The 15,845-nt window shown below is 37.4% G+C and overlaps 1 protein-coding gene across 4 annotated transcripts in view; it reads right to left on the minus strand.

The window, feature by feature from the left end:
- Nucleotides 1-9,157: 9,157 nt before the first annotated feature.
- Nucleotides 9,158-15,845, minus strand: part of LOC105043609 (oxysterol-binding protein-related protein 2A) — a 30,860-nt gene continuing 24,172 nt past the window's right edge. For 2 of the 4 annotated variants that reach the window (XM_010921203.4, XM_019850284.3), the window contains exons 6-11: nucleotides 11,221-11,388; nucleotides 10,791-10,931; nucleotides 10,486-10,716; nucleotides 10,267-10,380; nucleotides 9,424-9,619; nucleotides 9,158-9,343 (exon numbers count right to left, since the gene is read on the minus strand). In XM_010921203.4, the coding sequence (XP_010919505.1) occupies nucleotides 9,449-9,619; nucleotides 10,267-10,380; nucleotides 10,486-10,716; nucleotides 10,791-10,931; nucleotides 11,221-11,388 (825 nt within the window). In that variant the 3' untranslated portion in view covers nucleotides 9,158-9,343; nucleotides 9,424-9,448. Of the gene's footprint in view, nucleotides 9,344-9,423; nucleotides 9,620-10,266; nucleotides 10,413-10,485; nucleotides 10,717-10,790; nucleotides 10,932-11,220; nucleotides 11,389-15,845 lie in introns of those variants that run through there. The other 2 variants (XM_010921205.4, XR_003800667.2) reach the window with 2 other exon arrangements.

The following is a 15,845-nucleotide window of genomic DNA, read 5'->3' on the forward strand; positions in this document are numbered from 1 at the left end:
ATCGAAAAAAGGGACTTTGTTTTGGTCTCTTTTTCCCGTGAATTTTTCAGCGCCGGCATCGATTGCGATCGCCGGCCATGCTCCTCCGTGACCGGGGAGTGGCCCTCCTCTGCCGCCGGCCTCCCCGCGGCGGCCGTGGCCTGAACGGCCCGGCACAAGGAGGGGACTGCCTCCCCTGTTCGGCCTGGAAGGAGCCCGAAGAAAAAGAAGAAAAAAAAAAAGAAAAGAAAAGAAAAATAAATAAATAATAATAATAAAAAATATATATATACACATATATATATAATAATAAATAAATAAATAAATAAAATGAACCCTTACTTTCTCTCTCTTCTTTCAGTCTGAACCCTTGATTTTCTCTCTCTTCTCTCTGGAATTGGACTTTCTCTCTCTAAATTTTTTCTCTCTAGATTTTTCTCTCTCTTGATGGATTTCTCTCTCTCTAAAGTTATTCCTCTAGGATTAGCGTAGTGGAAGGCTTCATCTGATATTTTGATCGAGTTTAGGGAAGAGTCTATTTTAAGTGAGGTTTTGATTTGAGATTTGTTTAGATTGAATTTTGAATTAAAATTAATGTAAAAATATAATTTTAGATAATAGGCATGGAAGAATCTCCTAGAAGTTAGTCGATCTGTTCAATCAGTGCTCCGTGAAAGGTAAGTAATGAATCATCTTCTCGAAATATTCATATTTATTCTGAAAATAAATAATTATTCTCTGAAATTATGCATGATTTATGAAATTATGTTTTGAAAGAAAAGTGCTTTTGAAATATTATGGTACGTCGATTTATGCACATATTCAGTGAAAAAATTATGATATATTATGGTACAAAGTGTTTTGATACAGATCGGATTTATGCTCTCAGCCTAACTATGTTTCAGTGGGCCCCGCAATGGAGATTATACGTTGGTACTCAGTGGACCTGCCAGTGGGGGTTGTGCGCTGATGTTTGTGGACCCTGCCAGTGGGGGTTGTGCGCTGGTATTTGTGGACCTGCCAGTGGAGGTTGTGCGCTGGTATTCTGTGGATCCCGTCAATGGGGTTAAACGTTGTTATAGTCAAGGCTGTTGAGTTACGAGTGTTTTGAATCGAATCGAATTTATGATTACATTATATGTGAATATTTAAAATATTTGATTTGTATTAAATCAGCATGAAATATACTCTTATGTTTATTTGCAACATTATTCTTGAAGATTATATAATATCTGAATTATCTAGTTGAGATATTTGTTACTTACTGGGCTGTCTAACTCATTACCTTTCTTTCTATTTTTCAGATTCAGATAATTAATTTCGAGCATGGAAAGAAATATTAGGACAGAGTTTTTAGAGGTGAGATTTAGCATTGTCAACTTCATTGAACTTAGACCTATTTTTTATTGTTAGTAAAATTTTATTGGATGTAAGACATTTGATTTAATTACTTAAATTAAGATTGAATAATAATTATTTGAATTTATTCCGCTGTGATGTATTGATATCGTGATGAGATGCCTTGCATGCTTATGGAGAGAGTTCTTCATAAGTATGCGGCGGTTGCCATGATCCTCGATTCACAATCTCGGGTCGGGGGTGTGACAATTAATATGGTATCAGATCATAAGTGGATAAATTATGACACATAGAATTTGACATAGTATGAGTGTAGGTGGGTAAACATTAGGAATATTGGGACGTTAAAGTATGAGCATCATAATAAATCTATCCTAACAAATAGATAAATGAATCTAATAAGGTTTTACTACTACAAGGTTACCATGCCTCCCCGTAGAATGACAAGAACTACTCAAGGAATTGCAAGAGAGACATCACAACCACGGGATGATAGCACTCCCCATCTGATCAGTGGCACCCCTCAGGAGGAGGGAGTCGTAGATCCTAATGGAGTACTTCGAGAGCACGTCAAGAACCAGATATGGCTCAGTTAATGCAGATCCTAATCAGAATAGTACAAGCACACAACAAATACAGCAGCAAATACTTGAACAACAGCAGATACAACGAGATACACAACAACATCAGCATCCACCACCACAACATGGAGAGCAACCAGTACAACGGAACAACATTTCAGAATTTAAAAAGCTTGCTCCTCCAGCTTTCAAGGGGACTACTGAACCTTTGGAGGCTGATAACTGGATAATGGAGATGAGAAGGCTTCACTGTCCAAGAGTGTCTTGATGAAGAAAAGATTCGATATGCAGCTTATTTACTATAAGGAAAAGCATACAACTGGTGTCAGCGACTACAGCGTAAGCATGAACAAACGGTGAAATACTTACCTAGAAAGATTTCGGGTTGCATTCTACGATCAATATTTTCTCGAGTATAAGGATCCAGAAAGAGCAAGAGTTTATTTATTTGAAGCAAAAGGGTATGAGTGTGACTGAATATGAAGCAAAATTTACAGAGTTAGCAAAATTTGCTCGAGATTAGTGGATGGTGAGCAAGAACGTGTTCACAAGTTTGAGATGGGACTGAGAATGAGATTCAAAAACAAGTGGTTCCATATGAATTGATAACTTATGCAGATGTGATAAACAAAGCACTGATAATTGAAAGAGAAGTCAATGAAGAACGTATGGAAAGAGAAAGAAAGCAAAGAAAGAGAGCAAAATCAAATGATACACAAGGGCAGAATAATAAAAATATCAAAAGATCAGCTAAGGGAGCAGTAGACAATAAGACTCAACAGATTGATGGTGAGCCGTGCTCCAGATGTGGCAAAAATCATGCAGACAAGGATTGCTATTGGAATACAGGTGCTTGTTTCAAATGTGGTCAGATGGATCATAAAATTGCTAGCTGCCCGCTAAATACTGAAAATCAAGTTGGCCAAAGAACTCATGAAGGACAACATAAGGGTGGTGGACAGATTTCTAAAATCCAGGAAGAGTTTATGCGCTTACTCAACAGAATGCACAGGCTTCCAATACACTGGTGACAGGTATGAAAAATTTCGAGGACGAAATTTTTTTTTAGGGGTGAAGAATGTCAAAGCCCAAAACCTAGCCCAAGCCCATACCGTCGAGACCCAAGCCCAAAAAAAAAAAAAACAGAGGAAAAATCGGGAAGAAGACTCCCGATAGGAGTCTTCTTCTCTGGTGAGATCCGGCGAGATCGGAATCCTAGGACCTCTCGGAGTCCAAGGTCCTCTATAAAAAGACCTTCCCTTTCCCTTGAAGCCGATCATCGGCCCTCTTCCCCTCTCTTTCTCTCCATTTTCTCGAATTAGAGCCGCGACACCCGCCTTGTTCTCGTCGTGACTGCTCACCGACGAGGTCACGGAGGTCGAGATGAGTTTCCTTTCTCTTCCCCTCTTCCTTCCCCTTCCTCCCGTGCCCTTGTGCGCGGCTGCCGGCAACGGGAGTCGCCGATTTTCGGTCGGAAAAAGGGACCTCTGTTTTGATCTCTTTTTTCCGTGAATTTTCTGGCGCCGACGATCATAATCGATCGTCGGCCATGCTCCTCCGTGACCGGAGGAGTGGCCCCCTCTGCCGCCGGCCTCCGCCCGGCGGTCGTGGCCTGAACGGCCCGGCACAAGGAGGGGACTGCGTCCCCTGTTCGGCCTGGAAGGAGCCCGAAGAAAAAGAAGAAAAAAGAAAAGAAAAGAAAAGAAAAAAAAATAATAATAATAAAATATATATATATACACATATATATATATAATAAATAAATAAATAAATAAAATGAACCTTACTTTCTCTCTCTTCTTTTAGTCTAAACCCTGACTTTCTCTCTCTGAAATTGGACTTTCTCTCTCTACTTTCTCTCTCTATGTTGTTTCTCTCTCTTGATGGATTTCTCTCTCTCTGAAGTTATTCCTCTAGATTAGCGTAGTGGAAGGCTTCATCTGATGATTTTGATCGAGTTTAGGGAAGAGTCTGATTTTAAGTGAGATTTTGATTTGGAATTTGTTTAGATTGAATTTTAAATTAAAATTAATGAAAAAAATAATTTTGGATAATAGGCACGGAAGAATCTCCTAGAAGTTAGTCGATCTGTTCAATCAGTGCTCCGTGAAAGGTAAGTAATGAATCATCTTCTCGAGATATTCCATATTTATTCTGAAAATAAATAATTATTCTCTAAATTATGTATGATTTATGAAATTATATTTTGAAAGAAAAGTGCTTTTGAAATATTATGGTATATCGATTTATGCACATGTTCAGTGAAAAAATTATGATATATTATGGTACAAAGTGTTTTGATACAGATCGGATTTATGCTCTCAGCTAACTATGTTTCATGGGCCCCGCCAATGGGATTATACGTTGGTACTCAGTGGACCCTGCCAGTGGGGTTGTGCGCTGGTGTTTGTGGACCCTGCAGTGGGGGTTGTGCGCTGGTATTTGTGGACCCTGCCAGTGGGGGTTGTGGCTGGTATTCTGTGGACCCCGCCAATGAGGGTTAAACGTTGGTCATAGTCAAGGCTGTTAAGTTACGAGTGTTTTGAATCGAATCGGATTTATGATTATATTATATGTGATATTTGAAAATATTTGATTTGTATTAAATCAGCATGAAATATACTCTTATGTTTATTTGCAACATTATTCTTGAAGATTATATAATATATGAATTATCTAGTTGAGATATTTGTTACTTAATGGGTGTCTAGCTCATTACATTTCTTTCTATTTTTCAAATTCAGATAATTAATTTCGAGCGTGGGAAGAAATATTGGGACAGAGCTTTTAGAGGCGAGATTTAGCATTGTCAACTTCATTGAACTTAGACCTATTGTTTTATTGTTAGTAAAATTTTATTGGACGTAAGACATTTGATTTAATTACTTGAATTAAGATTGAATAATAATTATTTAAATTTATTCCACTGTGATGCATTGATATCGTGATGAGATGCCTTGCATGCTTATGGAGAGAGTTCTTCATAAGTATGCGCGGTTGCCATGATCCTCGATTCACAATCTCGGATCGGAAGTGACAAATATCCATCTCTCTCTCGTGCGTGCGCACACCATGTACCATAGACTACACCTGCATAAAACCAAAGTGGATCCAGGCTACGACAAAACAAATATTCATATAACATAGGATCAAAAGGCTATTTCACACTAATGGTCATTTTTTTCCTTCCTGAAGGACAATGAGTAATTATCATATTCAAACATGTCCCATGCAAGTGTAAGATCTGCTTTGGATGAGTAATGTCTGCATGTGCATGGATAGCCATGTCTACAGACTGCACCTGCATAAAAATTAAGTAGATCCGCGCCATAACTGAAAATAATCATGACCATGTAACACTAGCTTATAACCCCATGCCAGAATATGTTTTTTTCTTAAAAAAATATTTTATTTATTAATTCATTAATATATATTTATATATTTTTTATAATAACTAAAATAATAAAAAATATATTTTATACATAATATGAATTATAATTTATTTATAAATTATTTTATATTTTTTTTAATTTGAAATTCCCTGCGGACTTTTTGTTGCCTGTCTTTTTCTAAAGTCTTTGTCATTTTTTCATATTAACATTTATTCTTTCCTGTTTTGTTCTTTGTCTTTGAAGCTTTTTTTTTCTTCTTTTTGTTGCCATGGTGAAGCTCAAAATGCTCCAGGAGAGGTGGAACCTCATCCGAATCGAGCATATCAATGCCACTTGCACATCCATAATCTCAAACTCGACTCCACTTTAGAGTCTGCACCATCTCGAGGGATGATCGACTAACAATCCATCTGCAAGACTGATGGCCTCATCCTCCAACTTATCCATGAGACTAAGTTTGCCAGCCACGCCATCCTCCTCGCCGGTCAGCCCAACACCGGCAACACCGTCATTACCATGGATAATAAGACTTCTGGTCAAATTCTGCAACCTCAGCTCTAAAACATAATTATTTTAATAAACAAATAAATTACAGGAATGAAAACAAAATCCGCCTTACGTTATCCATCATACAAAGAATCGTAAAATATATATACCACATCACCTTCCACCCCAATCATAAAGCCTCGTTACCAAAAATAAATTTTATAATATAATCAAAATAAATTATACAAAAAATATCAGAATTATATGCAGATATGCATACAAATTACAGCAAAAAAAAAAAAAACTTTCACATAGCAGACTAAATTAGGATAAAAATGATCAGAAAAATCACTATTGGGGGGTTAGAATGGTGAGGATAGCCCGTAGAGAGGTTATAGATGGACAAAATGGTGAGGTTACAATTCCAGCGTATGTAATCTTCTCCCATTTCACGGTCTCATCTGAAGAAATGGAACAAAAAGCCATGATATCAAACAACCCAAACCTAAACCTTAATACTATAATCCAGAAGCAGAAGAATAAAAGAAGAAGAAGAAGAAAGAGATCGGGATTGGGGAAACAAACAGGCATCGTCATGGTAAGCGGAGGCGGAGAAGCTTTGCTTGTTGGGAATAACAGGATGGGAGCGGCTCTTCGCACCTCTATGAAAGACAGTCGTCGCTCGAAGCCCCGATCTCGACATGGATATCGCGGCGGAGAAGCTCTACTTGTTGCGAATAACAGGACAGGAGCCGCTCTTCACTCCTCCACGAAAGGCGGTGGTGTCCGCCGCTCGGAGCCCCAATCTCGCCATTGACATCACCATCGCGGACCACTCCTTCTCGATCCCTTTCAATTCAGATTCAATGATCTCTTCTCTTCTTTTCCCTTTGGACTCTCTGGAATACCATCGTTTTTTTATTTCTTTCCAAGCACATAACGGACGGAGAAAATAAACACGTGGTAGACAGACGCTGATGCCTTCATTTTAATAGATATGAATGATCAAAGGGTCATCTGCAGGAGAAATTATCATCTTACCTTTCCGAGGGCAATGGGTTATTATCTTATTCAAACATATCTCATGCAGATGCTGTCAACTACCGTGCATGCATTCCTAGCATACGATAAAATTTATTTTCTTAAATTAAAGACATATTTGATTGAAGAAAACTAAACATTTAGACTCTAAAATGATAATAGAAATAAGTGATTTTTATTTTAGTAATTTGGTTGGTGGGAGTCATGTTCCTATTCTAATTTTTGAGAAAAATGCTTCAATTTTTCAAAGTCCAATTCCGACTCTCCCCTAATATTCAAATCTTATTCCGATTTCAACTCCAATCATGAATTAAGAATATATTTGGTTTGCAATTAGAGTTGAAATCAGAATCAAAATGCTTGAAATGGGATTCGGAGCGGCCCTACTTCCCAACATGTTTGGTTCATAACCGAAATCAAAATAAGCTTTGAACATTAAGGGAGAGTATAGATTGAATTCTAAGAGATTGGGACATGTTTCATTTTCCTTGAGAACAGGAATAAAACTATCCCCAAATAAACAGCTGAAATGGGAGTCATTCATTCCTATTCCAGAGCCCAAATCTCCCAACCAAGCATACCCCAAATATGTCAAGTAGACTTGGCAATGGGTTGGGTTGGGTGCGGATTTGAATCGACCCGAACCCGATCTAATATCCTCGTATTTTGACTCGAACCCGACCCATGACCCGACGGGTCAACAATTTCTTTATCCATATCCTATCCGATTGGGTATCGAGTTATCTGATCGGATACCTGCTCCATCTAAATGAGATTTTCTAGATGAAAATAGAAGCATTGACAAATAGTCCACTACCATTCTTCAGCTCTTGAGATCTTAACTAAGTCTAAAGGCCATAAAGCCCATATTTCATACAACCAACCCATATTTAAATAATATATATACATAAGATCCGATTGGATGCGAATTAGATAATAGGTCGTGATAGCTACTATCCAAACCCGATTTAATCTGAGATATAAATTTATCGGATTCGGATCGAATCAAAATCCAACCAACACGTTAACCAAACCAACCCATTAGAATCATATTCCATCTGGATCAGATGTAATTATCAAATCTAATACCAAGGAATATAATCATTCCAATACATCCCAATCGCAAATCAAACGTACCCACATCTCTACTCTAAATGAGGATTTGAGCTTAAATCCTTACTGTGAAGCAATTTGGGTAAGATTTGGTTGAGCTTGGCCCGACCAAACCAATCAAACTGCATCCCTGGCAAGACATGGTGCGACGTTTTTTTTTCTTTTTTTCTTTTTTTCTTTTTTTCTTTTTCTGGTAACGGGGGCCACTCTTTATTATATGCTGACGGTAACATAACAATAACGAGGTGGTAATAGGTAGAAAACTTCCAATTTATACCCCAAGTAGCATTTTATTAACCAAAATAATGTTTGATCCTGATCTCATGCAAGGAGAAAAGGCTATTAGCCATTCGTCCCATGATTTAGGTAGACTATAACATCACGTGTGCAATCATCTAATGCAAGTGATGTTTTGACAAAGTTTATACCATGCACAGATCTCTCTGTTAAAGTTTGATGCTTCGATTGTTGATAATGATAAATTTCTGGCCCCAAATAATATACAGCATGTTTATGAAAAAATTAAAGGAACATAATTATTATGCTTTCTACTTTGACACTAGTTTGATTAGACGCCAAACACAGTACAAACAAACATGAAGGGAAAAGATGAACTTTGATATACAACATCTCCGTGGAGAGTCATTGATTTCATCAAGGGATGAGTTCAGAGTGAGCCTTGATACACATTAAAGGCGGTAATTTGAACCGATCCACTAAATATCCGATCCAACCCAATCTGAATGAGGCAAATTTTATCCGACTCAATTGAAACCCGGAACGGATATAAATTTTAAAAAAAATTATTCAAAATAAAATCAAATCAGATATGGATAATAGTACGTCCCAACATAAATCTGATCCAATATAATCTTAATATATATCTCTTTTTAAAAATATAATAATTTTGTATTATTTATATGAATTCGATTTAATTCGATCCGAGACGAATACAGGCTATATATGGGATTTTTACTTGCAAGACAAATACAAGTATGAACCAATCCGACACATATCCAACTCATTACCATCCTTAGTGCAGATTCAAGCCACTCAAGACTCAACCACATTATATACAATTCCATTGAGAATCAAATTGACAAGTTTTTAATTGACTATCTAGCTCGATGAGAAACACCAACAAGTCTTTCACATATCTATGACTGAAGAACACTGAATACAATTAATGGCAAAAAATTGTAATAATTACAGGAAAACTGAGAGAACTGCTTTCTAAAGATTGCCATTGATTGCTTGCACAACCTATAAATCATCAGCAAAGTACCACGTCCATCTCATGAATAACACAAGAAAAAAAAAAACAATAAAAGAATAATTGGTTGATGTTATATATAAGTGGACGATCAGCGATCTCATTGCTCTACAAGGCATCTGCAATTTCATTGCCTGTGTAAGTAAATAGCTTCACCACAAAGGAGTATAGTAGCTATGTAATCCACTGAAATACTTACCTGATAACTTGGTTTTCTTTAATTACTAGGGGATAACATTCTGACCTTCAGAAAATTCACCAAATATATCCGGGCAATCATCCCATTTCTTCTGCTTCCTTGCTTCCCAATATCCACCCACGTAGCAAAATGAGCCATTCTCACTATCCTTCCTGAACCATCTAGGTTTCCATCCATTCTCCTGTAACTTTCTTGACTGCACAAAGAGAACAGCACCAAGTATCAGCACTGACGTGCAAGACACACACAGAACTTAGCTAACCATTTTTTAAAAACAATCAAAGAAACATGGACATCAACCGCAGATTCTTGGAGGTGATCATGTCATCAAAGGTCAACATGGTTTGAAAGAAATATCTCTACCCATATTATTTTCTCCATGTAGATGACTTGATGGTCACCTTGTATACAACAATAAGTGGTTTCCACAATGACTCAACCTATGGTGGAGTTGCAGGATCTTGATAAGTTGGGTACAGATATGATAGAGCCAGACGAGCACTAATTCTCAAATACCTTATAGTGAATGAAATACACAAACGCAAGGCAAAATGCTAAGGATTTTTTTTATTGAAAAAAAGCCAACAGAATTTAGCTTTTCAATGAATAGAACTTCAATCTCAGGAATTACCATGCCAAAACAATCAAGCCTTTGTCCCAACTACACAACCTTAGCTATCTCGGAAATTACCACACTAAACTACAATGATTTGTCTTTCTCCACAAAGATATAAGGACTCTCAAAAAATCTAAGATACAATGTGCATGCACATGTGTGGACACTAGTCGTTGAGGCCCAAAAAAGAGGGGAAAAAATCATGAAAAGAGAGACTTAGGGAATACCATGCGCTGCCTTCTTTCCAATCGCTGCTTCTCTGCATTTGCCTTTTCATACTCCCCGTTTTCTAAGTACCTCTGGTCTGGTCGAAGTCTTGAATCCGTAGGTGGAAGTTTCTCCTTAATCCGTGACCAAATATTTGGGATCAGAACTATACCAGAAAATAGAAATGAATGAGAGTAAAAAAAGTAGAAGGTAATAAGTTGATTTCATGTCACATCTACCTGGAGTTCTGATGTTAGCTCATTCAGCATAATTGCAAATGATGACAAGTTATACCGAGTGGGATTAGCAGGAGGCTTACTCCTTTGCCACAATAAGGTAGCATTTTGTGTTGAAATACAACTCTTGGTCTTGAACATATCATCATCTATCGTGTAGTACATGCTGTCATCCCATTTTCCCTTCAAAGTAGCAACTTTAGTGCTATTGACATCCTCAATAAAGCCTTGCACCTGTGTGGAACGGTTAGACCTCAGACTTCGCAAACAAGTCAACATCAGACACTAATAAGGATCTATTTTCTTACCTGACGTGGGTTGCGTTCAAGGAAAGATTGATCTTTGAACTTCAGTTTACATGAATATTGCCAGTTGCCCAGTATGTTCATTGTTCCATGGTGGTTACAGTACACTTTACCAAGGATGAGGTTATAAATGGTCGTCGTGACCTAACAAAGGAAACAAAAAGATCAACTTGGTTGGAGTAAAGAGGAAACAGATAGTTGCAGAGATGGTAGATCAATCTCTCTCTCTCTCTCTCTCTCTCTCTCTCTCTCTCTCTCTCGCTGTGTGTGTGCACGCACGTGCATGCGCATTTGTGCAAATGCATGTGAATGTGCACACGTGCATGTGTCTATTTATGTGTGTTCATGTGCATGGGGACATGGCTGAAGAGTAAATTTTATTGGAGATGAATGTGGACTCGTGTATATAATTATATATGTTTACACTGCATACCTTACTCCATTGAAAAATTTCACCATCATCAAATTTCAGGGTCAAGACACCAACAGGATCTAGCTGAATAGTTTGCCCCCAAAATTTACTCCTGAGATTGCTGTCGCCCCAGAATTTCCAACCTTTGCCTTCACAATGGCAGGCAATGAGCATTGGGTGGTGGCTAACCTATTATGTGCAATAGTCAAAAGCTTATATCCCAAAAGGAGATCTTTATGAAAATTCCAGACAATTGATACATAGAGTTAAAAGGGCATGATGCCTGCTGACCAGTGATTTGGAATGAGGCAGAAAAATGTCAAGTGCAAAATTTCAAAAGGTGAATGCATATCAGCCATCATGTAACACTCAGATGGTTTGCGTAAATAGTCAAATAAAAGCAACATTGCTTGAACCGACAGAACCCATTTATAAAATGGTCAAAGAGGATACCATGATAGAATAATATAAAAGCTACAACAATGTAATGACTCCGGGACATTGGTTGTTGCAATTAAGCCATTTTCACCAGGACAGAAAGAGAAGTAGAATCATGCTGGAGATGTTACAATTAACAGAAGGATTTTTCAAGATTACAAAATTTATGTCTTAAGAGTTCACTTAATGTGGGAAAAAAGTAACCTATTTATCTGCTCTAATGGGTTGTGGATGTTATCATAATCAAGATATATTGCTTGCACTCAGGTATGGGTGCCATTGTGGCACTACTACAGAGTGGCAGGTTTTGCAAATTCCCAGACATAGGATCAAAAGATGTAGCTACAAAAATCTGAATTGGACAAGTACGTGTGCAGAGCTAGACTACAAATTGTACATCAAATGATCTAAATCTTTTGTAAAATATCAATGGTTCAAAAATCAATTATGTACCAGTCACTGGTTCTACAGTGATAATCAAGGCTAGGCCAACTATTAAAATACTAGAGACCAAAAATCATATGTTTTAGTGGTCTTTTAAGTCGCATCAAGTTGGGCGCAAAATAGAATTTACCAAATACTCTAATGCATGAAAATATATGATAGGGCATCTTGACTGAAAAATCCTTACACACCTGCTCGATGCATATGTTCAGGACCTCCAAAACATATGATTCTTGGTCTCTAGGTTATTGTAGCACTTCTAGCAACATGTGTACCATGATGCATGGAAGACAACATGAAACCGATATGCTAATATGATAAATCTTTAGAAATAGGATATGATACAGCTAAGATATGACAACAAATATGTATTTTTCTGTGTATATATGTAAAAGAATATCGATGAAGCATAGTGGGTTATCCACCTGACATAGTACACAATTTAAATGCAGCATTAGCATCCACAAATTTTATTATTTAATTATCATTCAAACTAATAGACCATGACTCCATATAATAATATCAACATAGCATACTTCAAAAAAAAAATATTATCGATAAGAGGCTTACATTCATCAAAAAATAAAGGAAATAAAGCTCTCTTCCTCATTCCTATTGATATCAAGGAAGTACATTAGGCATATCTAGGAAATACCCCACAATTATGAATACCCATGAAGCATCCGAAACCTCTTTTAAATTTTGAAAATAGGATACTCCAAAATAAGTATACGAAATGCATCCAATTAGACATATCTTTGTAGATATACTCCTTTTTATGCATAAATGTGCATGCACACCTTATATTCACAATGGAAGTGAAGTTAGTGTGAAAAAGCTTCAGGAAAATGCTAGTCAAAAACATGACATAAAATTCACTCAGTATCTATCGCTGATTATGCCAAAATAATTATTGTCATTCCATAAAAGAAAATGTCTTATAGATAAAATAGATTTGCAAAAATAAAAATGCATACAAACCCTTAAGGCTAATATATGTATACATACAAAATATGCACAGACACACGGAGTCACATAGATTCATGCATTCATGTGTTTGTGTGCACACTCTTTATATTCATAATCAAAGATTCAAAATAATAACTTCTTGGAAGAAAATACTTATTTTCTCCTAAAATGGGAGTTATTATGGTTCATATAATGCTGTAAAGATGAAGTTTCTGAGCATGGAATAAATGGCAAATGGTGATTATTTGTTGCTTCTGATTCTGTATCACATTTGACAAGTCCCTTAGATTCTAATATCAAAAATTCATGGCTAACCATTTACAAAAAGAGATGCACCTTGCTATGACAGTTTTATATAAATCTGTTGCAAGTTTCATATTACAAAAAACTATAACAGTAACCAACAAAGTTACCCTAAATTTTTTGGGTCAAATTATAAATCCTCCGATCTTATCACCAACTATTATGAATATCTTGGATGAGAGAATGGATCAGAGAAGTCTTGAAGCTAAGTAATCCAACATATACCTTCTATCAACTGATCAGATAACAGAAGCACAATCGTGTGTGTGTGTGTGTGTGTGTGTAGAGAGAGAGAGAGAGGTAGAAAGAATAATATGACGAGAATAATAGAGAAATGAATGAGGAAAAGGAGAAGGTAATTGACCAGCATACTCATTTCCTCTTTGAACTGCTATAGGTGGCTGAAAGAATAGAATATGCTACAATAGTTAGGTCCTAATAATATAAATTCTATGATACAACAACCTAGAAGGGCCTTTTTGGATCGGAAGTCAGGCTTACCATTTTATTGAATAACTTGGAGATGGAGTGACTGCAAGAGAATACCAGAGAAAAATTATAATGGTTTTATCTTTTCTCTGATGTTTGGCTGATCATAGGGAAATACATCGGAAAAATCAACTATTGTCCATCTATAGCTAAAAACTCCAATGTTAAGGTTCAAAATTTCATCTCTATGTCAAATGAACTCTCTCTCTTTTTGTCCATAAAGAAAGTTGGGTTCTTTTCCTTAAATAAGAATTTTTGGCATCATACAACATCAAGAGTTAAAAAAGGATTAGCTGATATATATATATATATATATATATATATATATATATATATATATATATAGAGAGAGAGAGAGAGAGAGAGAGAGAGAGAGAGAGAGAGTATGCTACACTCAAGTGTAGCCAGCCCCAAATTCGATTACCCTCGCTGCATACGATTGGGGCGAATCTCAAAGGTACTAGGGCATATGCTAAGCATAAGGCAGAGCCATTCCATAACAACAGAAAATCCTTGAATAATTAATGGGACAAGACAGGATGTGCCACACACACCCACACCCATCCCTCCATTTTTTGACCCCTCATCTCCTCCGACCCTCTCTCTCAACCTGAGACAAGCCTCTCAACCAGAAGCAACACCCAAACACTGAAATCCTTTCTACCAGAAGCCTTCCTCTCCACCCTCTTCCGACTAAGAGAGAGGATCCAAAGAGGGAGGCTTCCAGCGGAGAGGGTTTGGAGGTTGCTTCCAATAGAGAGGGTTGCTTCAGGCAGAGAGAGAGAGAGAGAGGGTTAGAAGAGATGAGGGGATGAGGGGTCATGGTATTGAGGGACAAGCGCAGGTATGGCTGGCGTGTCCCATCCCATCCAATTGATCCAATTAATTACTCAAGGATTCTTTATTTTATTTTTATGGGACGGCTCCACTTAACGGGTAACGGATGCCCTAGTACCTTTGAGATTTCCGCCAATCGAATGCTAATGGGGGTGACCTGGTTTGGGGATGACTACACAAGTGTCGCGTAGTCAATCTATTTATCGATCTATCTATCTACCAATCGATGGATCAATCTATCCATCTGTCTGTTTGTCTATTAGGATGCATAACTTATTTATAAGAAAGTATTTTTCTTCTATGATCTTAGATAATACTTAAGCCCACCTATCTGGCAGTAGTTCATAAAGAGCACCTTAGTATAAGAAAAGAGGTGGCCATAGTGGAGCTCCTAGCATGCTAAAATTCAACTCCTAATGCATATCAAGCATTCCTATAATCTGTATTACCAGAATAACTCTTCTATAGTTAAATCTTAGAAGGACTACTATGATGCTATGGTCATCACAATCAAATAGGAAGCAGAGGAGATCGATGGTAGGGATAAGGTGGGTGGAACCAAAGACAAGCGGTGACAAGGGAAGCAAGCTCTTTGGTGAGGGGGGCTATTGCCAATGCCATCTTTCAGGGACTGCAGCAAACGAAGCACTGGATCCGATGTAGGGGGAGGCCGGTGCAACAATAGAGGAAGTCAAGGACAGCATTGGTCACCAAGGGAAGTGATGTGGAGGAGGGGCTTACAGGGAGTGAAGGAATAGTTAGAGAACAAGAAGAAAAAAGGATTTAGGGAGCGATGGAGACAGCATGGAGGAAGAAACAGGATGAGTGACCATTTCATTCAGGAAGGAGCGACAAGTATCTTGTTGAGATGGCAAGAGAGAGATTTCCATGCAAAACATGGGGAAGAAATTAAAATATTAGATTTTTTTTTTTTCTTTTCCCATGGAATCACTGGTTTTCGATGGTATTTTGGACCCAAATCTCATGAAATATCATGGAATTTATATATATCCAAACAGGCCCTAAATAAGTCATGGTTCCTCAACTCTTTCTGTAAGCAGGTGATCAGATGTTGAAACTTCTAGGCTTGCACCAAAAGTTTGAAAGCTAACCCTTTCTGGGCAACTATTAAAATGTTTATCTATAACATATATCATACCAGTAGT

Source organism: Elaeis guineensis, chromosome 4 (genome assembly GCF_000442705.2).
Source record: "Elaeis guineensis isolate ETL-2024a chromosome 4, EG11, whole genome shotgun sequence".
Lineage (NCBI taxonomy): Eukaryota > Viridiplantae > Streptophyta > Magnoliopsida > Arecales > Arecaceae > Elaeis > Elaeis guineensis.